The 14,927-nt window shown below is 46.1% G+C and overlaps 1 protein-coding gene across 1 annotated transcript; it reads right to left on the reverse strand.

Moving 5' to 3' along the window:
- Nucleotides 1-9,668: 9,668 nt before the first annotated feature.
- Nucleotides 9,669-10,586, reverse strand: LOC126576746 (cytochrome b5 domain-containing protein 1). Its single transcript, XM_050238054.1, has 3 exons — nucleotides 10,354-10,586; nucleotides 9,953-10,300; nucleotides 9,669-9,875 (listed from the first exon to the last, which is right to left on the reverse strand). The coding sequence occupies exons 1-3, from the start codon at nucleotides 10,507-10,509 to the stop codon at nucleotides 9,669-9,671; spliced, it is 711 nt and encodes a 236-aa protein (XP_050094011.1). The 5' UTR covers nucleotides 10,510-10,586.
- Nucleotides 10,587-14,927: the final 4,341 nt, after the last annotated feature.

Below are 14,927 nucleotides of genomic sequence, written 5' to 3' on the forward strand. Positions count from 1 at the left end.
CCCGTTTATGAATGGTTCCACCGCATCGCCACGAGGCAGCTTTTATAGCGGCGTCAGAAAAAGCGGACCTGCACCAGACCACCGGACATGGCCGGAACGGAACGGAAACTGAAGCTTCTTCTCGCCACCGGGCATGCGTTGAGCGTTCGCGAGCCTCGGAGCGCATCGGAATCGGTTCCTTTACCGGCGTGGAGTACGATCGTCCAACGGAAAGGTTCGTTCTTCCTCCGGCCCATGGCTTTATCTATCGGGCGTATCTGGTGGCGTGGTTGCGGCTGGTCTGCGATAAAACTAATTCGAAATCGTTGTTTTCGCGATTTTTTGGACAACTCATGAGCAACTAGTGGGCACGGCCTCGGGAAAAGTAGCGGTGCTTAGGGATATGTATTTGTTTTAGAGCAGGAATTCAAAAAGTAAATGTGTTTTGTAAATTGGGTCATTAAAGTGTTAGATAAGTTGTATTTATCTTTACGCATTGGAATAGTTATGCAGAGTTAATAGAAACGGTTCAATATAGTTGCTCTGATCATCCTGAGTCTACGAATGCTTTACAATTAAATCGAATTCCCATTCGAAAAACGTCATTTGCGCTCACCCTTTTGAAGGTATCTCTCTGTTGGCAGCATTTATACCTGTTTTAACAAATTAGATTACCAAATCCGTTAACCAGGGATCGAATCGATTCCGTTTGCCATGATACTACATCTGGTGCAGGTTGAAACAAAAAAGCAAAAGAAAAACCTGCAGCTGCTCCCGTCGGACCAAATAATTGCCCCATAATTGAGCCATTAATCGAGTTCGGCACTCGCATGTCCTGCGAGATGGGTATATCATGTAAATCGGTAAAACATTGACTGCCTTCCCATGTTTCGGTACCAGCGGTTACGATACGACTCCAGAAAAAGAACCTAAAAGAATCTCGGAGCCGCTGGATCATTCTCGGAAATCAATGATAATTCTCTTTTGCGTTTCGCGTTCCCTCTGCCACACGCCAGTAGCAAATGATGAAATGTCATCGAGTACAAAGTATTTCCCGGTAACTGCAGGTACAAGGCACATGCTTAGGGACGATGCCATGAAGCGGGTAGTAGCGGCAGGGAGGCAGGGAAAATGTACAAATACTCCGTTGCACAATGTTGGCTAAGCATAAAGTCAACGGGACGACATATGGCACCCACACGAAACCCCTTTAATCACCGTTTCGCCCGAAGATCTACTTATCATCAAGTTATCGATGAGCCCGTTATCGTGTCTAGTGGGCCAACTATTGGCTGTTGTCACCGGTTGTGCGGAGCTTATCATGAAGTTGGCGATGGGCGCTACACGCTCTGTCCATTAATTAAACCAACCGGTTTACGATATCTCTGTCGCTTTTCGGCGCCCGTTTGAGCTCGCTTTGAAGGTCGGCAGTTGGATGGAGCCAACGCCTGGAGCACACTCAACGACTAGGGCCTGGTGGCATTGAAATGATTCACCTCAGCAGCGGCATTGCAAGCGGGCGCAGGATTTGCAGCACGCCTAGCCACCTTTAAACGCGGTCTGTGCGCCGTCGCCTGTTGCTGTTGGCCGTTTGCTGATGGAGCTGATAAACGGGCTAAACTTTGCACATGAAGTGCTCGACCATCCTCTGCTGTCTTCAACAATAACAGCAGCACCAACAACAACAATGATCTACAAATGTCACAGAAGACGATAGTAATGATGATGATGTATGCTGCTGTCATGTTTCCTAGCACACCGCATTCACCCCCCACCCATTGTGCCCGAGGAAGGGGGGGGGGGAGATGGACGAATCCACGTGGCACTTCGTGGGACTTTCTCTCCTGCATTGGCGCATATATCCCAAATCTCGACACTCACTCACCTTGCCTGCCTGCCTGACTGTTGGCGGGCGCTTGTTATCGTTTCGTTTTTCCGTTTTAGATTCGACTTCCTGAAAAATGATGGTTGGAAAACAAAAGATAGGCGGCTTATTTATTATTGAAAGCATCTTGGGGAAGTATTCTGAAAAGATTCACCGTTACGATGGCCAGCCAGGACAGTCCAAGTTTTGCTAGCACTACACGGCCACTACAACGGTCCGGCCAAGGATCTATCTTTGGCATTTCGGTTTGTTACCTCCGTTCGCATGCCCAGCAGCATTCTGCAATTTGAAGCCAGTCGTTAGATGTCCATTCATTTTTCGCCTTTCACTTCTTCGGAAGGACTTGTTCAAGCAAAAAGGGGCCTACTGTCGGCGTGCACCGTGATGTCTCATGCGTGGGATGGCATTGTCCTTCCGCATTGTTGACTTCTCAGCTGGGCTTGAGGGGCTGCTAAATGATAGTTTGGTGCATATTTTTAAGTGTAACAGAGTGTTTTAGCTACTTTTAAGTCGTGATACTAAATTCGCCATTTTTTAGGGAAAAGTGAGCATTCCGTGTGTTGTTTTAGAAGCGGTAAAGGTAGTAAAAAAAGAAGAATTAATGGTATATTTTTATGCAACAAGCGAACTGTTAATTAAAATCCATCATATGGCCAATTTACTACATGGATTCTATTGATAAGCTATCCTATTTAAAAAACGATGTTTAGCTATACTAATGCCCAAACCGCTTTCCTAATCATTACATTTATTTGCAGCATTGGAATATATTTTCCTTCTTCAATCTCAAAAGGTTCCTGTTCCATAAAAAAGCAAAAAATCGCACATACATATCAAATTATAGTTTCATCGCTAACAGTAACTATCATCCTTTCAGTTTAATGTTGAAGTCAACATCTACTGCAGCTAGAACATATCAAATGCCAGTATGTTCTATGTGGGTGCGTTCTCTGTTCCCATTCATTAACCCTGGCCTAATTTGAAACTATCCATATCTCAATTTACAGTTTTGAATTTGCATAATTTAAAAGGCCCAAAAAAAGGATGATGGAAAACATCCCAGCTATCGCCCAAAACGACCTTCAACTCGCTATGGGTGCACTTGAGCCTTTTTGGCGCGTAATCGATCTCACACAACCAACACCCCTCAATCGCTCCCCGTTTCTTCGTGCTAATGGAAATCGCGTTTATCATCGCGAACCCACGCAATTCTCATTTATTGGGCAATGTATAGTGAGTTCGTGATTCATTCTAGTCTATCGCCCTGTGTTGACACCACGAACATTATGCTGTATCGTAATGCCTTGTGTCGCTGCTGTTGGTTCTCGCATGGAGCAAAGTACACCAATCTAATTGTTTGTTTGTTAATTTCATTGGCCAGCATCGGCTAGATGAGCCATGTGATTACAAATTGCAAAGAGAAATACAGATACGGCATATTGAGGTGATGCACCATGCAACAGGCAGATTCCATCAGCACCATCTCGGAAGGTGAAAGTATCAGACGTTGCGATTGTTCCCTGCTCAAGGGTGTAACGTGCGTATTGCCAAGATGCTGTGTAGGTTGGTGCACTTTCTTCCATACAGCACCGCAGTACATACCGGAGAGCAAGAGGGCATACAGGCACCCCCACCGTGAACGTGTGTCGCTGTTCGTCGTCGAGCGCAAACGCACGCAACGCACGTTGAAAGTAACGAAGAAAAAAAAGTACTCGAAGGGGTACCGCGTAATTGAAGATTTCTCCTGTTGGCCTGTTACATCGCTGTACATTGTATTAAATGGAGGAGGTGGGGGTGGAGAGGTGGGGGGTTAATGGAGGGAGAGGGGAGATTTTTAAGTCCCGTCCACACATCTGGACGCATGGAAATATCGATACCTCTGGATCGCTGCGCTGGAAAGCGCAAATTGAACATATTCTGTTTGAATGTTTGACATAACCATTTACAATTTTGTGCAGTTCTTTATTATTTTTTTATTTATTATTTCATTTTTCTCTAAAGTGGCTTGTCTTTAACTGAATTTAAAATAAATTAGTAATTCATCTTTTTGACGTTAGCATTGGCGTCGTTATTAGAGAGCATAGAGGAGCCTCTATGCTATCCTGCAGCGATAGCATAATTTCACGGAATGTTTATGCCGGACAGCGAACTAAAGCCGCGCAATCAGTAGTCATTTAACTCCATTTCTGTATTAATAATATTGAAGTATAAATTGTTTGAGGTCCTAGATCAATTGTATTGTTGTAGACGTGGTTTGATTTGTTATGTTAGATTTGTAGAATGTTTCTTATGTAGCACCTGCAACATTCCTGGGCGATTTGTTCGTTTTTATTTAATAATCGAGGGATTGTTTTGTGATCTCTTCGAAATAAGAATTCTCGTACAAGAGCAGCTCTTGCCGCCTTTTAACATTAATTTCGCCATGATCAGAATAACCATCATCGATCAGTAATTGTTGGCAATACGTTAGTGTAAACTTTGAAAGAACGTGTTATTGACACATTGACAGCTTGTACTTCACGATTTTTAATAATATTTTTAAAAATTCACAACAAAATAACTAATAAGAAGCTTTTTCTGTATTTTTTATCCTGTTTTAGCGCAACACTGCCTATGTTAATGGCCCCAAGTCATGTAAAAAAAATCGCGCCAAAAAATCTGTCTCTGCGCTCACGTTGCGGAAGAGGCGAACATGTGACGCAGCAGCACCAAGAGGTAGCTGTATCGCATGCGCGACCTGTTTTCTCTTTCTAGACATTCCTGATTGTGAGCACAATGAGAGCGGATAGCTAGTTTTGTGGTAAGAAATATTCTCGATTATTTAATAATCATCATTCAACTTAAAAAAGATTTGGCATATTTTTGTGAATGAGTTTGATTATTCAAAGAAAAATTGTACATCACTTTTAAAAAACAAGAAACGTTGTTTTGAAGAAAAAAATACCTCCAAAAAACTATTGCACAATAATGTGACGGCTCTGTTGGTCGGTCAGCTAGCGGTACGACGAGGCTACACTCAGCGGCTGCTGAGATATTGATAAATTTTTATCCAAACTCCAATCATGGGATCGCAGGCCGAGGAGGTAGTTTTTAAAGAACACACGCGGGCATCCTTGATGACACCTGCAAGGGGCAAGGGGAAGATGGCCTATTAAGATGACATTAAACTCAAATGGGGGAGCGGTGGTGCGGGCGTTAATGATTATCGTTCGTTATTATGGAGCGGGCGTTCCACAGTGATGATGAAGAAAATTGACCATTGTGACTAACACGCTCTCATCACATCGAAGAGGTGGCCCTTGCGTGCGCTACCATCAGCAACACCGGCAGCAGCAGCAGCAGCAGCAGCGGCAGCGCATGGAAGAGGGAGAGGACTATGGACGAACAAAGTTGTTATTTCAATTTAAAAAATGTTGAACATATTTAAACTATAACTACAGCACTTCTGGGCGGCTAATAGGGGGCTGTTTAATACATGATAGCAATAAAATAAAACCTTATTGTTATTATTGTGTTTTGCTTATTTAATTGGAACAGGATGCCAGGATGCCGCATGAATCCTGCCCGTTCCACTCCTCGTCTTTTTTCCTTCTGCTGCCGGAAGGCGGGATTCGCGCTTCGAGAGTTGAGTGTTTTGATGATTTTTTGCGTTCTGTTGAGAAGCAACATAATGCGTTCTATGCAAAGAGAAGTTTGTTTTGATCAAACAAATATTCCTCGAGCTCAAGCTCCTTCGCGCGGGTCGTGTATGGGACCGATAGCGCAAAATCCGAATGGAAAGTGTACATTTTAAGTCAAATGTACGCATAGGAGCGCAGTGTCACAGGAAGCAGCATAGGTCGCTCTAACAGCGCACCACACAGTGCAGCGTTGTGGAAGAAAAATGGGACAAGCCGAATGGCAAACACGTTGGGATTAAAAGAGACAAACTCTTATTAGAAAATGGTGCATCTGTCATGATTGTAAAATAAATCTATTTTTAAGTGATTCAAACTCAAGGAAGAGTATAGTTGCAAGAACCTGTGCAGGCAATTTAGCTTGTGGTAATAGCTTGAATCACTTTTCGGATGGTATTTGGTATTGCCGAGGGCAGACGAAGCGTAAACTCTAGCGTAAACATAAAATAAATGCCAACAAGTTTATGCTTGGACATGTTTATCGACTTTTGTGAGAAAATTAGGATCCTTTTGCCGAAGAAAAAGATTAAACACACTAGCAATGACCACTCACTATTGATGCAAACCACACAAAAAATATTTAGCGAGTGCAAGCGTTTGCAAACAGCATTTTCGGTAAGTTGTACGCTCCGTGTATCTATAATCTTTTTTACGTTTATGCTTCGTCTGCCCCCGGTGTTATGCTTCATTCTATGCAACCCGCATCACATGGCCAAACAACTTGCACAGCTTTCTATACAAGTTGCATCCGAAAAATGGGAAAAATGGGCAGACGGTACGGTTTACATTGCAATGCACAGTTGTGTATGTTGAACAACATCGAGTATGTTTTTTACGAAAATTGTGAATGTATCGAACTTTTCACACGCACTATACATTACTTTTCATTAACTCATCCGACCGCTTTGATGGTCATCCGCAGCCGGACACCCACATAAGGCAACCCAGACGGAGACACCAACAAAAGTTGTGCCAGGATTCGCGTTCAAGTCCTTCCGTGAGTGAAAAAAGTCCGCGGGTCAGGGTGCTGTATTTGTGGCACTCGAAGTCGTCTCATGTGAATTATTAATACACAGTTTCCTTCCTTCGAGTTGCGTGCAGATGAGCTATAAATATTCACCCGTAAGGACATTTGGGAGATAAGAAAAGGAAACATTATGATCAAAACATAAATGTCCTTTCCACTGCATCCTCCGAGATAAGGTCAACGCTTAAAACAACAACGAAAACTGATGACAGACACAGGAGGCCGTTAAAATCATAGGAAAATCGAAGAGGATGTCCCTCCCGGTTGGCTAATGATTGAGCTAACCATCACGATAACCATCATCGCCAGTAACCGACCACAATCGACGGCCACGAATGCAACCGACGAACGTTCAACGTCACCAGTTGCCATCGTAAATTAATGCGCTGGATGCGATATATAGGGCGGGTTACAGCACCACGCAGACACGGCAGCTCCGAGCTTCACCGAGCACACAAAAGGTGGAAGGATGCGTTGATGCACCCTGATTGGTGCGGTGCATCCTCCCGTTCGTTCGAGCCGACCTGTGCCAGCGTCTGGACAGTGCGTAAAGCGGAGAAGAAGAAACAGGATCACAAAGAAAGGAGCTTGCAGCTGTCGCGTGCCGATTTCTGTTTTTGTGTTTATGCTGGAAAGGGAGACACCACACCACACACGTGTACACTGTCTACGTCGTGGATGTCGACGGGATGGAAGTTTTTGTCGATTATCCCGACGATCCCCCGGCTGCTGCACCGTGGCCCTACGAATTGATTAGGGATGGTGTAGGGCTCGTGTATCTCCTCCTATACCTACTCCGGCTGTCATCATTCAACCTAGCGAGGATCCTTCCATCCATCCGGTCCGAGATCGTGCTGGTTGAGAAGAAAATGATCTGATTCGATGCCACGTAAGCAAATACACATGTCCTTTTCGATGGTGTCCGTTTCGACCACGAACAGGAGAGATGAGAAAATCGGAATATTTCTGATTTTTGTCTTGTCTTTGTTTAGCTGAATAAAGTTTTATAAAAATAAATACGCGTTGAAAAAATGATAGGCGATCGCGTGGTGCGTCCTTTGAAATAAAAAATAATAGTTAGAGAAATTCGTGAAGAAAATCACAATTTATAGCACAATTAATATTTTCTTAATCTTTTTGATATAAATGGTTAGAGTTCCAACATTTCTTTCTCTCAAAACCGAGCCAAAAAGGTGGAGAACATTCCACTTCGAAACGAAAGGTGCGCTGATCCGAAAATGGAACATTAAAACAAAACCACCGCACCACCGTGGTATGCGGTGCCCCACCTCAGTCGACCAGGGATCACCAAAGATCGACCAAATGGGCACCAGTGGACGAACGCGCCAAGTGCGGCAGATGTTTCGACTCAAACCGATGCCGGCCATGGCTTTGTATGCCACGCCGTCCAGCACAATCGTGGTCCATGACAAGCGTACGGATGGCGATGGGTTCAACTGGTGACGACTGTGCGCACACAATGTTGTTCCTCGACACCGTATCGCCATCATGCGGGCAACGCTGCACGCTGTGCGTTGAGGGAAATGGTGCACTGCACGGACGGCCCCGAGCCCGAAGTGTAGAGGAAAGCGCAAAAAAACTCATCAAAGAGATCGAAGGCTGGCTAAACCACCTGGCGCCGATCTGGCAGCAGGCCAGTGCGGCTTACCTGACCCGGATGCTGACAGGAACGCACCCGGTCTTTGCGGTGCTATGCGATGACCGTTGGAGGTGGCAATCGGTGGTGCAAAGGATCCGCGGCTAGGATCAAGCAGAAGGGCTTCTGGCGGGAGAGGTTTTTGGGCAGTTTAAGGTGCTAATTTTGATGAACGCGGAGCAGGGCTTTTCAACAATGATACGTTTCGCTGGATCGTTGGCCATCGTGCAGCTGGTCAGTAGTCGTACGTTTGAGCGGGACAATTCATTTGCTTTTGATTATATTTAGTAAAGATAATTATTGGTAGTTGCCAGAGGGAAATTACAGCAATTTTTTTGAGAAATTGGTTTGTATATTGAACGATTGAGTTATATTTTGAAACAGATTTTTTTTTGTCTGCGAGAAATAACTGGTATGAGTTACTGAATCAGCAAACAGTAGCATACAATTCGTACACATTCACTAAAAACTCGCATTTTTATTAAAAAGCACGAACATTGGTTGGAAATATTTTGACTTTGGATTTTTTACGCTGGTTAAGTGAATATTTAAGTGTAAAATAAACATAGTTAACCCATCCACAGTTAGAACAAAGACCGCCGCAGGTTATCTTTCACCATTTATCATCAACCATCCTTCAAGCCAGGATCATTCAATCTCGCAACGCGATTCACAGATTATTCTGACCGTCCCTCCTTCAAACGCGTTGCACACCCATTTACGCTGAATTAATTGAACACTTTAGCCGACGTTTTTTTGTGTGACAAATTGTCCAGCATTCCACAAATGAAACCACTGGGACTGTCCGGGAACTCTAGAACATTGCGCATAGAGACACAACATTTTTCAGCCAGCAAGCTTTTCAACCCTCTCGACCAGCGGACATAAATTAGCCGGGACTGCGGGGCCTCCACAACAGTCAGCAGACGACCCACAACAACACAAAACCGCTGGCTAAACAAAGCAAATGCGAAGAAAGCTGCGGACGACGATTCATTAAGCGCCGAGTAGTAGCTGCTACCGTGTAGCACATTAGAGTGGGTAATGGTGGTTAGCTAGCTGGCTGGCTGGCTGGCTGGCTGGCTGGCTGTGGTTGGACTAGACATTCCTGGGCCGGATGGAATGGGCCACCAGCCTGCTCCACCCTCCTCCAACGCATAATGTTGACGATGAGAACGCACCGGCGCACCGGCCCGTCCGAAACACACCGCGTGATCCACTTAAATGCGGTGAAGGTTGTTTGGCTTGGTCGTGCGTCGACGCGACCACTCCACTCCCCAACAATCCACCCCCCCCCCCCCCTCAGCTCTCACTGGAGCCAGTGGAAAGCGGGTCTTTCGGGAAAAATTTCAAGAATTTCTATTATATTGTAATTTCGTTTCATTTTCGCGCTGACTGGCGACTCCCACCGCAGGTTGCTGTTTTGTGCGTCCGTTTCCCCTTTTACGCCGCAACTCCTCGCGATCCAGGGGGGGATGTATTTCCGGAGAAAGAACCCGTATCATCACCGGAACGATCAGTAGCGCGAGCAGCAGGCTCGTCGGGCACACGGTAAAAGAGCCAAATGATTGGCCGCGTGCCAAAGTCTTCGATGAAGAATCCATTCTCCAGCAGCGTCCGGTCCATCCGTAGCCTTCCTCTTTCGGTTCCCTGTTGGCGAAGAGAAGGACGTCAGATTTTTTTGATCAAAATCATTGATCAACAATCATTCAATCATGCCAACTGACCACAGCGAGATCACGGCGCCATTCGTACTGCCTGGCGTTGCTGTTGTACCGCAGATACTTCTCCAGCACCACCGCGATCGTATCCTCGTAACAAACGCTCATTTCGGTCCCATGCAACGTGAGCGTGTTGATGATTTTCACCGGACAGACAAGATGCGTCAGTCGACCGATGATCAGCGTCGGATCGCACCACCAACGACGACCCGTAGCAGGATTACGCTCCATCGCTGGCACAAACACTGGGATGGGATGATCCGCACGTACATTCGTCCGTTCAATCGGTGTGCCGCCGGGATGGAAGAAAGAACTTAAATCCTTCCCTGCGAATGCCAGCAACCACTGTAAACGCTGCAAGGGACGCGTTAGGACAAGAACGAGCGATTGAGGTGCCTTCTACGAACCTTGCTAAGCGTCGCCGACTTGACCAGACCGGCAACGAACAGTGGAGTGAGATCGATGACCATCCGGTGAACGCTCACCCAAGCGCTGGACGCCATGTTGTGGATGACGATCTCATCGGGCAGGTAGTACCTTTCGACCGGAATTTCAGAAGCCATACTAGTCGTCCAGTGGGGAAGGGTTAGCGGCGGGGAAAAGGGGTTCTAAACGCAAAACACACGACACGAGACGCCACCGAGACCGCGAGATCGCAAGACGCAGCAAGCGAAGCTTACTTCGATCCGGACAAAACCGGTCAGCAGGCGCGTTGCCAGGGTTTCACGCTTGGCCACAACACGCTCGGTGCCTCCCTCGATGACATGTGTCCAGAAATCAATCACAAGCCTCCCCCCCCGGTTACCGGTTCTACTCCCGCACTGGACCGCACAATTTGTGCCGAAGGGAAGCGAGCAGTGAGGCGGATAGGACAGTGTCAAAATTAACACTCGACCTCCGCAGCGTTCCTAGTGCGTTGGTCCGCATAGCGCTCGCTCGCGCACGCTGTGGGTCCCGGTCGTCCGAGTGGAACTGGAATGCGTGGCCGCCCGGGACCGAAATATCCGGTGACCGCGAGTCGGCCGGAGTGCGAGGAGCAGTAATCAATCAGACCGAAAAATGAATCTAATACTCACTACACCCCTCCCCAGGAGACAGGAAGGGAGAGAGAGAGAGAGGTCTTCTTCTCCTGTGGCCGCGAGGAGGACTGACGGGGGACTAACCAATTTACACGTGCCCAATACTCGCACACGTGCTGCGCGTTGGTGGCCCTTTCTGCTGGTTGTGGAACGCCATCAAGCCAGCAAGATCCCGGAGGACGCTACATCGAAGAGAAGGAAGTAAGGGTGTTTAGCATTTCGTCATCATCATCATCATCATCACCATCATGATCAGTATGCCACCATCATTCGTTGAAAGGGTGCAAGGGGCACGGGCCGTACGGGCGACACCCAGCGTTGCTTCCGTTCTCTGTGGCCGATCTATCGAATATTCAAGGAAGATAAACGATTTGTGGTCGTTCGAGCGGACGGCAGGAAGTCTCTATCAATAACAAACAACCGAACAGCACCGGTTTCGAGATGCAGATAACGTTACGGGCCAAAACAATGGACGATTAGTGATCGCAGTCAGCAGTGGCGGCGCAATGGCCCGGGCGCTCCGATATGTTAATTTGTTGCTGTGCCCCGCCGACGATCGTCCACCGATCGATTGTCATTCTAGAGAAGGCGCTGGAAGAAGGCACAATATGAGTCACGATCCACGGACCGTAATTAATCTATTTTCCGGGCCAGAAGTGAAAGTTCGGGATCATCGCCATCGCACATCACGCATCAATCACGATGGTTCAATTGTGCTGCGTGGTTGCTGGCGGACCACACACGTGCTGTACGGTTGAAGGATGTCCGTCCGTCCGTCCGTTCGATGATGATGCTGATGATGATGATGTGCTGCAACATCTTTTAATGGTTGGATTAATCAAGCAATCTCGATCGGTGATGCGATGGAGTGAAGTCTCAACTAGATATGTGCCCTCTGACCCCTTATTGGGACTTGTAGGAGAGGTCAACGAAAACAACTGGGAATAGGAAGATGCGGGGATATGGAAATAAGTCGAGTCTTCGAATATTGGAAATATGATTGACATAACAATGGAGGAAGAACTCAAGAAATTTCATTCGAAGCGACTAGAACTGGTAAAAGTGTTCTGTTTGAGACACCTCACTGCGTAGGAGCATACTGCTGGTGCGTAGATTCTGTTCATTGTGAAATTCTTTAAATTTAGAGTTTGGCTCGTTTGCAAATGTTATAGGACATGGACAAAGTTATTAATAATATTGATTCATTAACCCAGTGGACAAAGTAATAGAAACATGTAAGCCGCCTAATTTTAAAACTTTGGATTGTTTTAATAAATGGAGCGAAGTATTTACATCCTGTACGTGAATACAGTATTGGTCGATAAAATAGCAGTGCTAGTACGTTACGCAAACTTACGCCTTGTACTCGCTCAAATTTGTTTTTAATCCAAATTTAAAACATGTTTTACTAGTATTGGAATCTGGAGAACCCGTTTTGGCTTTATTTTCGATCACGTATCGCTTTGGTTTTAAAATATAACCATAAATTGCTCATACCAGCAGCAGCGCTAATAATAGCAGCGCTAATAAACGAATTTGTTTTTTAAGTAATAGGAGCTTTTAAATAAACCACCGTAATAATGGAGTAATATGCAAGAGATTCGCGTATTTTTATAGTAGTTTGGAGGAGCGAACACACGTTTAATTTTCAATGAGTTGAGTTATTTAAAGGATTGTTGGTATCAAGATGGTATGGCCTCAAACGTGCGATAACCAACGAAAGCACAATTACCACAAATGGTCTATGTCCTTCCTCGTCGTAAATCGGTCGATTTTTTTTATCCCTGTCATTAATATTGCAAAACTGAACATTTTGAAGAAAATGTGGGCTATGGTAAACGCTGCTTGGTCTGAAATACCAATCAATTCCTCCCAAAACAGGAAATTGAATAACAGAATAAAGATGTTCAAAGGTTATCAAGGATAACAAATACCCTGTGTAATCCTAAGAACTAGCAAAGCTAGAAATGAGTGATTATAAAAAAATCCAAAGAAATTTAACCCAGAAACAGATTTTAATTTTTTTTTTCCGTTGAAATCGTTCAGTTTGTTAGCGCTGCTATTTTATCGACCAACCTGATTTAGCTGGTATGAGCAATTTATGGTTATATTTTAAAACCAAAGCGATACGTGATCGAAAATAAAGCCAAAACGGGTTCTCCAGATTCCAATACTAGTAAAACATGTTTTAAATTTGGATTAAAAACAAATTTGAGCGAGTACAAGGCGTAAGTTTGCGTAACGTACTAGCGCTGCTATTTTATCGACCAATACTGTATATCATCAATAGGATGAAACGGTATAGCAAGATGATCATATTGATGGTAACTCGATTGCAAATGGTTGGTCTCGTGTTTAATAACGATAAGGAGATAGTTCTTACATAACTGGGTCAGGAAGGTTAGTACCAAGCCCACGTTCGGTACATTATTAAAACGAATCAATCAAAAATTACACGAGTTGCAATTGAGAGCGCAAATGAATAGCTTCAATTCCGTACACCATAATCCCAAAACTCAACTATTACCAGAGATTTCCTTTTCGGCCCCCGGGGGAAGGGAATACAACACACTGCCTCGATGGTCGCCGGTTTCCCACGAGCCACCGAAGCAGGAAGCGACCAGTATTTGAATATTTTGCCGGTGTCCGATGCCGGAATCCACCGTTAGGCCTGCCTCCTACGCCCTCTCGCCGAACATCTCGAACGAGCATACATTGAGCTCTGTGCAGCATTGCGCGTACCCTGGGCCCACGGCTTTGCCAACTTCCTTTCCCGCCCCGGGCCGGGAGGCCGCGGCCGACAATTAGACCCCAGGCGAGGCCGCCCAAAGATGGGCAGATAATGTGATTGTATAATATCAAAAGGGCACATCAAAAAGGCGGCGTAACATAGAACCCCGAAGGTGAGGACGGGGCCATAGTAAAACCTCAACCTTGTTGCTGGTACCTGCTCCTCCCTGTTACTGCCATTTCCGTTTTCCGTCCCAGTCATTAAGCATTAACACTGTTCCTGAGCGAAGGGAACACGGGAAACCCGCTTGGGCTTCCAAAGGTTCCAATGGAACCCAAAGGGCCAACAAGGAAGGTTCGTAGGTGGGAGAGGAATCGCGATGTTTACCTCTTTTTCGCCAAGCTGATGTGATTTTACGCAATTGTTTTTTGTACATTTAGGATCTAATCACCTTCTGTACCTGGCATACCCAGTCAATAATAAGCACAAGAACCCAGGAAGAGACAGTCTCACGTGCCGTGTTTGCCAGAACGCACTGACCGGTCTGGAATGTGGTTGGCCGTTGGCGAGCGAGAACGGAACGGAAAGCGGATATGTATGTTGCTTCTTCATGTTTGTGTTTTCACCGCATCGGTCGTGTACGGACCCGCGGTATTTCCGTGGCGCATTTTGGGGATTTTAATCACGTGCCGACTTCCTTATATGCGCAAGGAAGCAGCTCGGCTCGTTCGTTCGGCTCGCTGATGGTTCCGTCCGTACTTTTTTAATGCTTTTCGCACGCCCGCCGCCATTGTTTTGCTCATTTAGGATCCGATCGCGACCGTGATGTGATGTGTTTGAATAGTGGAAGCCGCCTGGATTATGGACTTGGGACTTGGACGGTTCGATTCGCCGCACCGCGGGGGATAAGCGCAGCAGCAGCAACAACAACTGTGAGAACGCTTGCGATGATTGAAGGAAAGGGTACAGGAGCTAAACACGATTAATGCCGCGTGCACGTGCCCGCTCGCTCGCTCGCTCGCTCGGTTACGGTACAATCCCCAGGCCCCTTGATGATGAACGCTGGGCCTGGGCTGGGCAGGGCCACTATCGTGCTGCATCGATGCAAAAAAGGGTTTCCCTCTCTCCTTCCTTCTCTCCCGTTCCAAGCAGCTGGACTGGTTTTAATGTA

Source organism: Anopheles aquasalis, chromosome 2, assembly GCF_943734665.1.
Source record: "Anopheles aquasalis chromosome 2, idAnoAquaMG_Q_19, whole genome shotgun sequence".
NCBI classification, from domain to species: Eukaryota; Metazoa; Arthropoda; class Insecta; order Diptera; family Culicidae; genus Anopheles; species Anopheles aquasalis.